The following is a 17,073-nucleotide window of genomic DNA, read 5'->3' on the forward strand; positions in this document are numbered from 1 at the left end:
TGGAGTCATATAGTTGGAAGGCTATTAGACCTTAAAGATTAAAAACAGAACTTTTCAGAGTCTCCAGGAATAAAAAAAATAACTGACAGAACAAGAATTCTTTTCTATGATTCCTTAAGAGAAAGCATACAAAGCAAGATAACAATGGAGACGCACTTTGAAGAAACTCAAGGAAAAGTGCAAATGAAGAATTTTATATAGAACCAAGCCATTCTTCAAGAATCAAGAATAGAAAAATACTTTAAATGTGCAAAAACATAGAGAATACTGTATATACAAATCATTCTTGAACACGAAGTTTATCCAACCAAGAGTTTTTTTTAGTAAAATACCTACAAAAGGACTGACGGTTAATATTAAATATATTTAATTGTAGATCTAAGACGAAAACATTGATGGCAACTAGGGTGGAAGAACAATATGTAAATCTTATGCTTACAAAGTAGAAATAATGTAATTATAAAGGAAAAGAAGAGGTAAAGAAGAAAGAATCTTCTTATTGATTGTTGTAGAAGCAATTGTGGAAACCAGAAGATACTATTAAAAATTGACATCACAGAGGCACAAGAACAAAAAATGTAAATCTATTAGATTGACAAAAATCTAAAAGTCTGATAACACTCTCAATTGACAAGAATGTGGGAAACAGTAGTCTTATACATTGCTGGGGGAGTATAAATCAGTACAATTTCTATGGAAGGCAGACAATATCTATGACACCTTTTGATCTAGAATTTCTATTTTAGGAATGTTTATGATACAGATACACTCTATGCATGTGTGAAATGACATATGTAAACTTCAGCATTGCTTACCACAGCAAGATGGTAGAAACAACCGAAATACCCATCGGTAGGAGACTGGTTCCATAAGTTCTGGTACATCCATACAATGAAATACTGTGCATCTGCTTAAAAATGAGGAAACTATGTACGGATCTGGGACGAGACAACACCTATTATGATAAAATAAGTAAAAAAAAATTTAAGAACAGTATGTGTAAAAAGAGTAAATAATAACCTATTTATACTTTTATATTTCCTTACATATACTCCAAGAAACTCTGGAAGGATACACTGGAAAATAACAGTGGTTTGGGGCCATTGAATGGAAACTGAATGATAGGGGACCAGATGGGGTGGATAGAGTTTTCATTGTGCCCCTCTGAACCATGTGAATATATCATCTATTTAAAAAATTATGTTAGGGTATGCTTAAAAATAAATTTTAATGGTACCAAAAAAAAAAAAAAGATAAAATACTAAAGCAGATTAAAGCATTACATATGTATGAGTACAGAGGTAATCAATAAAACAAAAACACAGCCCTTCCTAAATACCAAAAGAATTTTTTAAAAAATAAAACACATCGTGTAAATTATTCCTAATCACTGCTTTAGCTGTGTAACCCACAAATTTCATTTTCATATTGAAAATAGATTGATAATTAATAAAAAGAAGTAATTAAATAAGATCAACAAGAATATGAACAAATAAGCCTAAAGCAGAATACAAAGAGAAACAGATGGGCCTAATTGTGTTTCAAATGATTGATCTAAAGACAAAAAGAAGTGTAAAAACCGTTTTGAATTGTAGAAGGTTTGGTTACTGTAGAACTGAGCAAATACATAATTTTACTGAGAGTAACGTGAATCAAGTTTCTCACTATTGGTGAAGGGAGTTAAAAATATGAGGGGGGAACTGTGGTGTTGAATTGACATTAGAAGTATCAGTATGAACTTATCCTTTTATAGAAGTACAGAAATAGGTGTTTGCATATATTTGCATACATGTGTTTATATTATACTTTGAAAGGGTCGGAAACCTTGGTGGCGAAGTGGTTAAGTCCTACGTTTGCTAATCAAAGCATTGGCAGTTGAGGGCACTGGGTTGTTGGGTTGAAAGGGTCTAGAAGCAAAGATACCCCTGTAAGCAATGAGCACACCTCATATCCAGGTATTGGTTTTGAAACTATTCCTTGTTAAAAAGAAATAGCAGTGTTCCTTAGTGAAAAGGATGATTAGGACTGGAGCAGGGAAAATACACAATGAACCTGAAGCATCTTGCTGTGTGTGCTGTAAAGCAAGGAATCGCTGAAAAAAAATAATAGGGGCACACCGAAAGGATACAGAAGTGAGCTTGAAAGTACACTCACTGGCCAAATCTGGGACCATTTAGGCATCAGAATAAATAATGATAGGAATATAATATTCATACAGTAGAATATCTGAGTGGTAACGAATGAATGAAGGGGGAGGAATAGAAAGCTTCTTTGCAGTAGAATGCCAACTAATAATGTAGTTAGAAAAATAATTGATTCATTGCTGTTGTGTGCTGTTGAGTTGATTCTGACTCTTAGCGACCCTACAGGACAGAGTAGAACTGCCTTGTAGAATTTCCAAGGCTGTTTAATTATTTAAGGAAGCAGGTTGTCACACCTTTCTTCCCCAAAGCAGCTGGTTAGCACCCAAGTGCCAGCAAGATGCCTTGATTGATTAAAAAATGAATGCTAAAACTAGTGAGTGAGAATTTGAACAGGATACATATATAGCCTTAAAGTGTCCCTCCACAAATTAGTTATTAATTACAAAAAGGAAAAGAGTACAGTGGATTAACCAAGTAAACCCAACCTTAATAGTAGTCAAAGTTAACAGCACCAGCAGTGGAACATGACATGATGGACCTACCTAGGTGTATATGTACTGAGGATACAAAGTCACTTCTGTGGTATTCATACCAAAAATGCATTCTCTGCATCTAATTATGAGGAAACATCAGACAAATTGAGGAACATTCAACAAAAATAACTGACCTTTTAAGAAACGTCAAGGTCATGAAAAACAAGGAAAAGCAACTTAAATGGTTGAGGAAAAAGTGTGTGTGTGTAGAGAGAGAGAGTGACAATATGATAAAGTAAATGAAGCAAAATGTAAGCAGTTGGTATATCTGGATAGAGGGTATTCATGAGTTCTTTGTACAATTCTTGCAACTTTATGAAAATGTGTATCAATATAAAAGTTGTTTTTAAAGGATTCAAAGCCCATGGAAACTTGGAGAAGTTTTTAAATAGGTTGGGAAGTTCTATTTCCTAGTTCAGTGCAGATATGAGAGTTTCAGTATATGACACATGCACATTATTTTCAGTAACAAAATCATACTGGAAGGAAATCCCTTTTAAAACACTTGAAAAATCCTTTAAAAAAAAGAACTCTGCTTTCTCCATAGCATGAAGATTTTGTTTATGTAAGTGCTTTCTATTCATTGTTGAAACTTCACCTTAACCTTAAAGGGGAGATTAGATGTCCATTTTGTTTTCTAAATGATCTGCTAGTTGAGATACTGTTCGTCACCTCATGTTATCACAGGAAATGTCAGCATGTTTAGAACTCCTGCGCTTTTGGAAAAGTAAATGTGTAACTCTTTCTCAGGATTGGCAGCACTTTCAAGTTCTCTTTGCGAAAATATGCAGGCAACTTCTGTGTGATATGATAGGTTTTCATAGTCACTTCCCACCTAATTATGAATTATATGTGAATATTTTACTACATTTTAAAGGTCTTGTTTTTATACAGTTGACTAGTTGAAATCATCCTTTAGCACTTTTGGCACTTGTGATTTCAACTTCTTTGCTGCATTAGCTTGTCTGTGAAGAATGCAATAAATGATTTTGACATGGTGTCCATGAGTCGAAATGCGTTTGGTTTTTTGGTTTTTGGTCTTCCTCAGTCTTGTCTTGTCCTCTTCCAGCTAATGCGGCTGTTTCGTCATTGCAGCTATTAGTAGAATTAACATTTTCCTGAAAACCTTTTTCCTAAAAAAGTCATTTGCTTATGAGAATATATCTTCTCTGGTACAGGTTTCCTTTACTGACTCACCAAAAAGTAGTTCTTCATGAACTTTGTTTTTGAGAGAATCTAGTTAGAAACATCTGTATTTGAATTCAGTTATATGGAATACCTTCTACATGATGTAATTTGCTCTAATCCTTGTTTCTTCAACTCTTAAATACTGTTTTCTGGTCACGTCTTCACGGTATTTGGTGACGAAAGCAGTGTATTTGTTCTGTTGCTGTATTGTCTCTGTTATTAATTAGACATTTTTTGCATGAGGGAAGAAATGTTTCCCCAGTGTTACCAAAGTTACTGCCTTTGAAAAGACACTTCTAAATATTTATCAGTACACTTACTGTTAATAATATATATTTTTAAATAATCAATATTTAATATTGATTGTTTGCATGACCTAGAAAATATTGCTGAAAAAATGTAAAGATTTGTCTTCATATTCTGGATACTTGGTTTTAAGCATTGTGCAAATTATCAGGTAACATAAAAGGTACAGCATTAACCTAGGATGGGTTCATCATCAGCGTTTGTGCATTTAAATGTACAGTTAAGGTTTTCTTGATAATTTTGAAATCTTTCATATCTGATTGCATTGTCATTGTTTTTATCTCAGTATGGTTGACAGGGCTCATGTTAGAAGTGTCAGTTCTGCCATTTTCTTGTTTATTTTTGCTTGCATTATTATTCAAACTGGTTTCTTGGCAGTAATTAGTTTTCTTGTCCTTTTTGAGAGTTTAGTTAAAATTAAATATTATTTTTAAATTCACTTAACTACACAAACACAGACATCACTACGTGGAGAAGAGGCATTGTCAATCCACAAATTAAATATCTGTTGGAGTATATTGTGTGTGTGCCTTACTTTGAAGGGTACTCTTCAGAAATAAGAACTAAGGCTCATATTTGGGGTTATGATGTCCTGAGAAAGCCTGTACTGGGAAAGGAAGTAGATTGGATATTCTCTCAGTTGTACAAGAAAGGGGCTAAACCAGAGATCCAAAAGCAGATGTAGTTTGTAATTCTTTATAAATTAAATGTCTCCTTTTGTTGTTTTCTAATGAAGCACGGGTGCATAATTTTGTTAAATGCCCTTTGGCATCCTTTGTTCAGATAATATAAATTTTCATCTTTGGTAGTAGGTGAGTTTAATGTTAATAAATTGTCAATATTGACTTATCCTTGAATCTCTGGAATTAAGTCTTCAGAATCTTGGGTGTGTGTGTTTAATATGTAGTAAGAATTTTTTCCTAGTACTTATATATGTAGTCATTTTGGTTTTTACTTAAATTTTTATTAAATTTGTCAGCTTTGCTAGATTGCAGTTTTCAGGAAGCTTCCATCTTTTTCTTTAATTAGAAACATTTTCCGTAACAATGGGAATATCAGTTCTTTGAAAGCTTGAAATAACACTGTTGTTGTTCTGATATTTTTTTAATTGTGAAATATACCATACACACAAAAATAACTTAATACATGTAAGTTTATCCACACCAACACACACACACACAAAAAAAACAGTACTAATATCTTTGAAGTACCCTGTGGTCCTCTCTTTATTGCTTGTTCCTCCAGAGAGATAACCCCTAGTTTATCTTCTAGGTGATTATCATTCTTTTCTTTAGAGTTTTGCACATACTTGTCTATTGCTAAAAAATATATTTTAAGTTTTTTGCTTGTTTATGACCATCTTATAAGTGGGATAATAATGTATGTATTGTTTGAAAAAAAAAAACTTAATCAACATTTTATTATTGATAATCATGTGTGTTCAAGTTTATTAATTTACATTGCCATATAATATTTCATTGCATAAATATTCCACAGTTTTTGTCCATATTACCATTAATGAATATTTGGGTTATTTCCAGTTTTTTCTGGGATATGTATGCCTAAGAGTGAAATTGCTGTGTCATGGGGTATTCTTTATTTTCTCTACAGATTACATGCAATAATTTTTTATTTCCTAATGGTGATTTGGAAAGCAATAATTCTGATTTTATTTTGCTGTTACACACTTGAAAAATGTTTGGAAACGCAACTGAGAACATATTTCCCTTAATATTAGCTGTGAGAATAAACTTGTTCACTCTTCCAACATAAATAACACATAGAATACAGTTTCAATTCTTCTTATTACTTCTGCCTCTTTTCTCATTTTGGGGGAAAAGTTCTTGAACCTTATATTGGGGGTATCTTTTTCAAGCTTTTATATTTTCTATGTCTCTTTTTGGAATTATGAATGAATTTGCATTCTCTTGTATGTCTATATTTAAGTAGTTTCTGTGTTCATCTTTATTGCTACTTAACCATTCCTTAATTTTGATTCACTTGTCAGAGCCCTGGTGGCACGTGGTTAAAGCACTCTGCTGCTTACCAAATGGTGGATGGTTAGAACCCACCAGCTGTGCCATGGGAGAAAGATGCAGTAGCCTGCTTCCATAAAGATTTACAGTCTTGGAAACCCTATAGGGCAGTTCTACTCCGTCTTACAGGGTCACTAAGAGTCAGAATCAACTCGAGGGCAATGGATGTTTTTAGTTTTAACAATTAGAGTACTTAAATTTGAGTGCTTTTTTTTTTTTTTAGGAGAGCCATGTGGCTTTATTCTTTCTGAGTCTTTACATATCTAAAAATGGACGTCCATTGTCTTCCCTGGTGAGCAGCTTGGTTGGGTATGGAATTCTTGTGAAATAACCTTTTTTTACTTAAAACTTTGAAATTTGTTTTTCGTTATCTTCTAGCAGTTAATTTTGAAGAGAATATAGAGCCTAATCCAGTTGTTTCTGTGTATCTTTTTTGAGGTTTGGGAGAAGGAAGTTTCTGGGTAATTCTAGGAGCTGTCTTTATGTTTGAAGCTTAAATGTCTCACCAAGATGTATCTGCATGTTTTCGAGGGGGAGCCATTTTAATCATTTTTAAGTGTACAATTCAGTGATATTAACTACATTTACCACATTGTACAACCATTACAACTATCTGTTTCAAAAAGTTTTTCATCACCCTAAACTCAGTACCCCCTAAAGCAGTAACACCCCATTCTTCCCTCCCCAAGTCTATAGTAACTGTGGTAACCAAAAAAAAAAAAAAAAACAAAACTTTTGGTCCATGCATTTGCCTGTTCTGGATATTACATACTCAGTAGCAGTCCTGTAGGACTGCCCCATAGGGTTTCCAAGGAATGGCTGGCTGGTGGATTCAAACTGCACACCTTTGGGTTAGCAGCTGAGGTCTTAACCACTGCACCACCAGAGTATAAGTGGAATCATACAATATATGTCCTTTTGTGAATGCTTGTTTCACTTAGCATAATGTTTTCATGATTCATCCATTTTATACCATGTATCAGAACATCATTTCTCTTTATGGATGAATATTAATCCATTGTATGTTTATATCGCATTTTATTTATCTGTTCGTCTTTTGGTAGACATTTGAGTTTTTTCTGCCCTTTTGCTATTATGAATAATGCTGCAATGAATATTTGTGTACAATTGTCTATTTGAGTCCATGCTTTTATGTCTTCCTGGTATATACCTAGCAGTTGCATTGCTGGGTCATATGGTAATTCTATGTTTAACTTTTTTGATGTTGATAATATATATAGCAAAATATGCACCAATTCAGCCATTTCTACATGTGCAGTTTGGTGACATTGATTGCATTCTTCAAGTTGTACATCCATTCTCAACCTCTTTGTATGTTTAAATTTTTGATAAATGACCACTTTTCCACAGCAGCTGCACCATTTTACAGTCCTACCACCAATGCATGATAGTTAAAATTTCTCCACATCTCTGCCAACTTATTATTTTCGTTTTTCTGATAATAGCTGTCTTAGTTTTGATAGTACTGTCATAACAAGATATACAACAAGTGGGTGGCTTTAGACAACAAATTAATTTTTTCACAGCTTTGTAGGCTAAAAATCCAAATCAGGGTCTTAAGAAAGTCAGTTCTTTCTTTGGGCCTCTCTCCTAGTTTCTGGTGTCTCTGGAAATCCTTGGCGTTCCTTTGCTTATAGATGGGTCCTTACTTGGCATCTGTCTCCCCTTTGTGTGTGTCTCTGTCTAATCTGGTCTGCCTGTAACTCTGAAGTGATTACATTTAGGATCCACTCTACTCTGGTATGCCCTTATTAGCATAACCAAAGACAGTCCCTAACAGGGTCATATTTGTAGGTACAGGAGTTAGAATTTCAAAATATATTTTCGGGGATGCAATTCAGTTCATACCAATAGCCATCCCAGTGGACATGAAATGGCATCTCCATGTGCTTTTGATTTGCATTTCTCTAAGGACTAATGACATTGAGCATCTTTTCATGTGTTTATTGGCCGTTTGTATATCCTATTTGGAGAAATATCTGTGTAAATCTTGTGTTCATTTTTAAATTGGGTATTTGTCTTTCTTAATGAGTTGTAGGAATTCTTTATATATTTTGGATATTAAGTCCGTCACTTATATGATTACCAAATATGTTCTCCCATTCTGTAGGTTGCCTCTTCACTTTCTTGATAAAATTCTTTGATTCTCAGAAGTTTTAAATTCTGATCATTTCCAGTTTATTGTTTTGTTGCTCATGCTTTTGTTGTCATATCTGAGAATCCATCGTCAAGAACAAGGTTTTGAAGCATTACCTTTATGTTTTCTCATAAGAGTTTTCTGGTTTAGTTCTTATATTTATATCGCTGATCCATCTTGAGTTAATTTTTGTACATGATGTGAGGTATGGGTCAATTTTATTTATGTGTAGATCCAGTTGTTTCCACACTTTGTTGAAGAGACTATTCTTTCCCCATTAAGTGGATTTGGCACCTTTGTCAAAAATCAGTTGACCATATGTATGGGTTTATTTGTGGATTTTCAGTTCTGTTCCCTTGGTCTATATGTCTGTCTTTATAATAGTACTATGCTGTTTTGATTATTTTTGCTATATATTTTGAAATGAAAAAAGTTTGAGCCCTCCTATTTTTTTCATCTGTTTAAAGACTCTTTTGGCTACTCAGGGCCCCCTGCCATTCTGTATGAATTTGAGGATCAGTTTTTCCATTTTTTAGGAAAAAATGGCTGTTGTAATTCTGTAAGTGATTACTTTGAATCTATAGATTGCGTTAGGTAGTATGGACATCTTAACAATATTAACTCTTCCAATCCATGAACTTTGAATGTCTGCTTTACTTTCAGCAGGGTTTTATAGTTTTCAGTATGTAAGTTTTTCACCTCCTTAGTTAAATTTTTTCCTTGGTATTTTATTCTTTTAAATGCTATTATAAATGGAATTGCTTTTCAAAATCCCTTTTTAGGTTCTTCATTGCCGTTGCATAGAAACACAACTGATTTTTTGTGTGTTGATCCAGTACCCTGTATCTTAGCTGAATTTGTTTATTTGCTCTGTTAGCTTTCTTGTGGATTCTTTGGGATTTTCTGTATATAGGATCAGATCTGTAAATAGACACAGTTTTACCTCTTCCTCTCTGATTTGGATAATTTTTTCTCTTTTTTATTGCTCTGGCTAGAACTTCCAATACAGTGTTGACCAGCAGTGGTGAAAGAGGGCATCCTTGTCTTGTTCCTGATTTTAGGAGTTAAGCTTTCAGACTTACACCATTGAGTATGATGTTAGCAGTAGGTTTTTCATAGCACCCTTTATCATAATATTGATGAGTTTCTTTTCTATTCCTAGTTGGCTAAGTGTTTTTATCGGCGTTAATTTTTTCAGATGCTTTTTCTACATCAATTAAGATGATCAGGTGATTGTTTTCTTTTGTTCCATGAATGTGGTATAATACATTGATATTCTTATGTTGAGTCACTCTTGCATTCCTGGTATAAATCTCACCTAGTCATGGTGTATGCTTTTATTGATGTGCAGTTGGATCCTGTTTGCTAGTATTTTGTTGACTATTTTTACAGCTATATTCATAAGGGATATTGATCTGTAGTTTTATTTTCTTTCAGTGTCTTAGTCTGGCTTTAGTGTAAGGATAATGCCAGCCTCATAGAAGGAGTTAGGAAGTGATTCCCCTTTTATTTTTTGGAAATGGTTAGGACGGATTGGTATTAATTCTTCTTTAAATGTTTGGTAGAATTCACCACTGAAGGCATATGGTCATAATGTTTTATAATCCTTTTCATTTCTGTAGGGTTGATAGTTAATGTCCTTATTTTCATTTGTTGTATTTTAGCTTTTGCATCTTTTTGTTGTTGTTCTCACCAAAAAAAAAAAAAAAAAAAACCAAACCAAACCCAGTGCCGTTGAGTCGATTCTGACTCATAGCGACCCTATAGGACAGAGTAGAACTGCCCTATAGGGTTTCCAAGGAGCGCCTGGCGGATTTGAACTGCCAACCCTTTGGTTCGCAGCCATAGCACTGAACCACTATGCCACCAGGGTTTCCTGTTGTTCTCACATTAGCTAATAAAGTTTGTTGGGTTTATTGATCTTTTCAGATAACCAGCTTTTGGTTTCATTGATTCTCTGTTTTGTTTTTACAATCTCTATTCCATTTATCTCTCCTTTAATCTTTTATGTTTTTCTCTGTGGTAGCCCTGGGCTTAGTTTGTGCTTCTTTTTCTAGTTCCTCAAGGTACAAAGTTAGGTTATTGATTTTAGGTATTCCTAAAATTTACAACTATAAATTTTCCTTTGAGCACTGCCTTTAGTGTATCCCATAAGTTCTGGCATATCGTGCTTTTGTTTTCATTCACCTTTAAGTATTTTCTAATTACCCTGTGATGTCTTTTTTGACCCATTTGTTGTTTAATAGTGTGTTTTTTAATTTCCACATATTTGTGAAACTTCCAATTTTCTTTCTGTTCCTAATTTGTAGTTACATTCCATTGTTTTTGGAGAAGATACGTTGTATGACTTCACTCTTTTTAAATCAATTAAGACTTGTTTTGTGACCTAATACTTGGTCTATCCTGAAGAATGACCCATGTGCACTAGAAAAGAATGCATATCCTGTGTTTGGTGGTAAAGTGTACTATGTATGTCTGTTAGGTCTAGTTTGTTTTATAGCGTTCAAGCCCTCCATTTCCATATTGGTTTTCTGTCTAGATAGTATATTCATTATTAAAAGTGATACATGGAAGTCTTCAACGATTATTTTAAAATTGTCTTTTTCTCCCTTCAGCTTTCTCAATGTTCCTTTAATGTTTCTTGAAGCTTTGTTGTTAGGTGCATATAAGTGTATATATAATTGTTATATCTTTATTAATTGACCTTTTATAATTACACAATGCCCTTCCTTGTCTCTTGTAACATATTTTGACTTAGTCTATTTTATCTCATATCTCATATTTATCATAGCTCATATTTTCCGCTCTTTCAACCTATTCATGTCTTTGGGTCTAAAATGAGTCTCTTGCAGACAGCATATAAGTGGATCACTTATTGTTATTCATTCTGCAATAATCTGCCTTTTGATTGGAGTGTGTAATCATTTACATTCATGGCAATTACCAATAAGGCCTTACTGTTACCATTTTGCTATCTGATTTTTGTATGTCTTATACCTTTTTTGTCCCTCATTTCCTCCCATACTGCTACTTTTGTGTGTTTTTTTTTAGCTAACCATTTTGATTCCCTTTGTGTACATTTTTTATATTTTGTGTATGTGTGCTCATTTTGCCAACATACATGCATTTAACATCCTTAATTTGTGACCACCTAGTTTAAATTGATACCAACTTCAGTAGCATAATTTAACTCCTTTTCTATACTACTCCTCCCCTCGCCGTTTTGTTGTTGTCACAAATTACGTCTTTAAACATTTTGTGCCCAATAACCTAAATTTGTTTTTTCTTTATGCATTTATCTTTTAAATCATGAAAGACATTACTAGTATAAAACTGGTCTCTATATTTACGCATGAGATTCCCTTTATTAGAGATCTTTTGTTCTTTATACAGCTTCGAGTTACTGTCTAGTATCCTTTTGTTTCAGCCTGTAGGGACTCCCTTTAGTATTTGTTGTAGGGCAGATCTGGTCATAACACACTCTCTAAGCTTTTGTCTATCTAGGAAGTATCTTTGCCCTCATTTTTGTAGGACTGTTTTTGTTGGATATAGAATTCTTTGTTGTTCTTTGTTAACAATTCTTTTCTTTCAGCACTTGAAATATTTCTTCCCACTGCCTCTTGGCCTTCACAGCTTCTGAGGAGAAGTCAGCACATGTTAGAGATCCCTTGTATGTGATGATTCACTTCTCTTTACTGTTTTTAAACTTCTCTTTTTATCTTTGTGTTTTGAGAGTTTGATTTTAAGTGTTTTAGTGTTAACTTTTTGAGTTTATCTTTTAGAAGTGTTGCATTGAGTTTATCTACGGTATTACTGCTTAAGTTACTGGGGTTTTTTGTTTTAATTTTTGCGAATCTATTAAAGGAAGAACAGATATATGCCATGAAGTTAAAAAAATAAGACATAAATCTATTTTTAAATCTTTGCCATGCTGTTTTTCTATTTCAGTTACCTAGAAAAGTACGAGAAAGTTCATCATTTTGGGGAAGATGATGATGAGGTACCACCAGGCAATCCAAAGCCCCAGCTTCCTATTGGTGCAATTCCATCTTCCTACAATTACCAGCAACACAGTGTGTCAGGTAAATATCATTTAAACTTAATATGACATAGGTCCACATTTTTGAATTAGAGTAAACATTCAGTTAATTAGTGTTTTACTTTGCACATGAGGACACTTAAGGCCTTGAGGTAATGCACCTGTCACAGATCAACATCTAATTGGCTTCAGGCCCTTTCTAGCACAAGCTGCTTAAGATTTTTGGTTGGTTGCAGGAATTTTCAGAGTTATGCCTATTCTTTGAAGTGAAAGTTTTTTTCCTTATTGCTTTGACTAGCAATCACGTAACTGAAATATGCACTAAAATGGAAATAGGTGTAGTGGTTAAGAGCTATGGCTGGTAACCAAAACGTCAGCAGCTCGAACCCACCAGGGGCTCCTTGGAAACTGTATGGAGGGCAGTTCTACTCTGTCCTATAGGGTCGCTATGAGTCGGAATCAACTCAACAGCAACAAGTTTGTTTTTTTGTTGCTGTTGTTAGGATTAGGAAATCTGAGGACGCCCATGTAGCATCTACTGGACTTTATATAATTGTTAGGATTCACAGAACCATGATTCATTAAAATTCCCTGTAATTACTGTGTTATTTTCCTGCTGTGGAGTCCCTGGGTGACACAAACAGTTAAGCGCTCAACTACTAGCCAAATGGTTGGTGATTCAGACCCAACCCATGGTGCCTCAAAAGACGGTCCTGGCTATTTGCTTCTGAAAGGTCACAGCCTTGAAAACCCTATGGAGGAGTTCTATTCTGCACATATGGGGTTGCCGTGAGTTAAAATGACTTGACAGTGACTAACAACAAGAATTTCCTGCCATGATATCAGGAAGATTTTTTCATTTAAGTCATTTTTATAATGGTTGTGGAGGAGGGAATCTGCTGCTAAAAGGAGCTGGACTCAAATTGGAAATAATCAGGTTGAGAGTATGATAAAGAGGTTCTTAAGTAGGATACACGTGGGGGTTCCAGTGCTTGTTGCCTGTGGGGGTTGGGGATTGTGATGAGTAGGAAGAGATCTCTGAAGAGATAAGCATTTCTGCTTCTTCAGTTATCAACATTTGTCCTAAAAAAGAGATTTTTCTTTTTCAAACTGATATTTTAAATGTTACTTTCGTTCTAGTTATTTTATTCTTATTATTCATTGGTAAGAGTGCCAGTCTCTTTTAAATCCTTACACTTAAGCTATTTCATTTATGCTAGTGTTTTAGTCATTTAGTGCTGCCGTAACAGAAATACCCCAAGCGGATGGCTTTAACAAATAGAAATTTATTTTCTTACAGTCTAGTAGGTTACAAGTCCAAATTCAGGGCATCGGCTCCAGAGGAAGGCTTTTTCTCTCTGTCGGCTCTGGAGGAAGGTCCTTGTCCTCAATCTTCCCCTGGTTGAGGAGCTTCTCAGGCGCAGGGACCCCATGTCAAAAGGACACGCTCTGCTCCTGGTCCTGCTTTCTTGGTGATATGAGGTGCCCAACTCTCTGCTTGCTTCCCTGTCATTTTATCTCTTTAGAGATAAAAGCTGGTACAAGCCATACCCCAGGGAAAGGCCTTTTACCTTGGATCACGGAGATGATCTGAGTGAAAGTGGTATTACAATCTCACCCTGATCCTCCTAACATAAAATTACAATCACAAAGTTGAGGCCAATGACAGAATACTGGGAATCATGGCTTAACCAAGTTGATAAACACACGTGGCAGGGGTGGGGGGGGTGGGGGGGTGGGGGGGGACATAATTCAAGCTGTGACATTCTACCCTTTGGTCCCCAAAAAATCACATCCTTGCAATGAGCAAAACATATTCACCCCATCATATCATAGCAAAAGTCTTAACTCCAAGTCCAAAATCCAAAAATTCTTCTTTATCTGTGAAATTGAGAATACAAGTTCTCTGCTTCCAAAGGTGTAATGGCAGAATAGGCACAAGCTAGACATTTCCATTACAAATGGGAGAAACTGAAGGGAAAGAAGGCATAACAGACACCAAGCAAGTCAGCAGAACACATTACATTAGTCCTCAAAGCTTTGAAAATAATCCTCTGTTTCTGAGACTGTTTACACAATAACCCTGTCCTCCAGCCACTACCAATCATTCAGTCTCTGGCAATGTTTCTGTCACCGAGGCCATATTTTCCAACTACTGCTCCTTCTTCTTTGTTTTCCAAGTTTTGCATTCCAGTCACCAGTTATAATGCATCCTGATTGCATGTTCGATTAATTTCAGACTGCAGAAGCTGATAAAAATCTTCAATTTCTTCATCTTGGCCTTAGTGGTTGGTGGGTAAATTTCAGTAATAGTTGTATTAACTGGTCTTCCTTGTAGGCGTATGGATATTATCCTATCACTGACAGTGTTGTACTTCAGGATAGATCTTGAAATGTTCTTTCTGGCAATGAATGCAACACCATTCCTCTTCAAGTTGTCATTCCCAGCAGAGTAAACTATATGATTGTCCAATTCATAATGGCCAATACCAGTCCATGTCAGCTCACTAATGCCTAGGATATCGACGTTAATGTGTTCCATTTCATTTTTGACCATTTCCGATTTTCCTAGATTCATACTTTGTACACTGCAGGTTCCAATTATTAATGGCAACTATATACATGTATCTGGCTAGATGGAACGCACAGGAATCAAATTGACTATATCTGTGGAAAGAGACAATGAAAAAGCTGAATATCATCAGTCAGAACAAGGCCAGGGACCAACTGTGGAATAGACCATCAATTGCTTATATGCAAGTTCAAGCTAAAACTGGAGAAAATCAGAGCAAGTCCATGAGAGCCAAAGTACGACCTTGAGTATATCCCACCTGAATTTAGAGACCATGTCAAGAATAGATTTGACGCGTTGAATGCTATTGACTGAAGACCAGAAGAGTTATGGAATGACATCAGAGATATCATACACGAAGAAAGCAAGAGGCCGTTGAAAAGAAAGGAAAGAAAGAAGAGACCAAGATGGATGTCAGAGGAGACTCTGAAACTTGCTATCGAACATCTAGTGGCAAAAGCAAAAGGAAGAATCGATGAAGTAAAAGAACTGAAGAGAATATTTCAAAGGGTGGCTTGAGAATACAAAGTAAAGTATTATAACTGACATGTGCAAAGTGCTGGAGATAGAAAACCGAAAGGGAAGAACATGCTCGGCATTTCTCAAGCTGAAAGAACTGAAGAAAAAATTCAAGCCTCGAGTTGCAATAGTGAAGGATTCCATGGGGAAAATGTTAAACGACGCAGGAAGTATCAAAAGAAGATGAAAGGAATACACAGAGTCATTATACCAAAAAGAATTTGTCAACGTTCAGCCATTTCAAGAGGTAGCATATGATCAGGCACTGAAGGCATTGTCGAAAATCAAGGCTCCGGGAATTGACTGAGTATCAATTGAGATGTTTCAACAAACGATGCAGCACTGGAAGTGCTAAATTGTCTATGCTAAGAGATATGGAAGACAGCGTCCTAGCCGACTGCCTGGAAGAGATCCATATTTATGCCTATTCCCAAGAAAGGTGATCCAACTAAATGTGGAAATTATAGAACAATATCATTAATATCATATGTAAGCAAAATTTTGCTGAAGATCATTCAAAAGCAGCTGCAGCAGTATATCAACAGGGAACTGCTAGAAATTCAGGCCATATTCAGAAGAGGACGTGTAACCAGGAATATCGTTGCTGATGCCAGATGGATCCTTGCTGAAAGTAGAGAATACCAGAAGGATATTTACCTGTGTTTTATTGACTATGCCAAGTCATTCGACTGTGTGGATCATAACAAATTATAGATAACATTGCGAAGAATGGGAATTCCAGAACACATAATTGTGCTCATGAGGGACGTGTGTACATAGATCAAAAGACAGTTGTTCGGAGAGAACAAGGGGATACTGAGTGGTTTAAAGTTAGGAAAGGTGTGTATCAGGGTTGGGTCCTTTCACCATACCTTTTCAGTCTGTATGCTGAGCAAATAAACCAAGAAGCTGGACTGTACGAAGAAGAACTGGGCATCAGGATTAGAGGAAGACTCATTAACAACCTGCATTATGCAGATGACACAGCCTTGCTTTCTGAAAGTGAAGAGGACTTGAAGCACTTACTAATGAAGATCAAAGACCACAGCCTTCAGTATGGATTACACCACAACATAAAGAAAACAAAAATCCTCAGAACTCGACCGATAAGCAACATCGTGATAAACAAAGAAAAGATTGAAGCCATCAAGGGTCTCATTTTACTTGGATCCACAATCAACAGCCATGGAAGCAGCAGTCAAGAAATCAAAAGACACATTGCTTTGGGCACATCTGCTGCAAAGGACCTCTTTTAGAGTGTTGAAAAGCAAAGATGTCAACTTGAAGACTAAGGAGCACCTGACCTAAGCCATGGTATTTTCAATTGCATCATATGCAGGTGAAAGCTGGACAATGAATAAGGAATACTGAAGAAGAATCAACGCCTTTGAACTGTGGTGTTGGCGAAGAATATTGAGTATATCACGGACTGCCAAAACAACAAACAAATCTGTCTTGGAAGAACTACAACCAGAATGCTTCTTAGAAGCAAGAATGACGAGGCTGCGTCTTACATACCTTGGACATGCAGGAGAGATCCATCCCTGGAGAAGGACATCATGCTTGGTAAAGTACAGG

General features: G+C 35.5%; 1 protein-coding gene across 1 annotated transcript in view; it reads left to right on the forward strand.

Moving 5' to 3' along the window:
• Positions 1–17,073, forward strand: part of ARID2 (AT-rich interaction domain 2) — a 231,873-nt gene that overhangs the window by 106,432 nt on the left and 108,368 nt on the right. The window contains exon 4 of the mRNA XM_049882898.1: positions 12,314–12,447. Within this exon, the coding sequence (XP_049738855.1) occupies positions 12,314–12,447 (134 nt within the window). The remainder of the gene's footprint in view (positions 1–12,313; positions 12,448–17,073) is intronic.

This window comes from Elephas maximus, chromosome 4 (genome assembly GCF_024166365.1).
Source record: "Elephas maximus indicus isolate mEleMax1 chromosome 4, mEleMax1 primary haplotype, whole genome shotgun sequence".
Taxonomy (NCBI): domain Eukaryota; kingdom Metazoa; phylum Chordata; class Mammalia; order Proboscidea; family Elephantidae; genus Elephas; species Elephas maximus.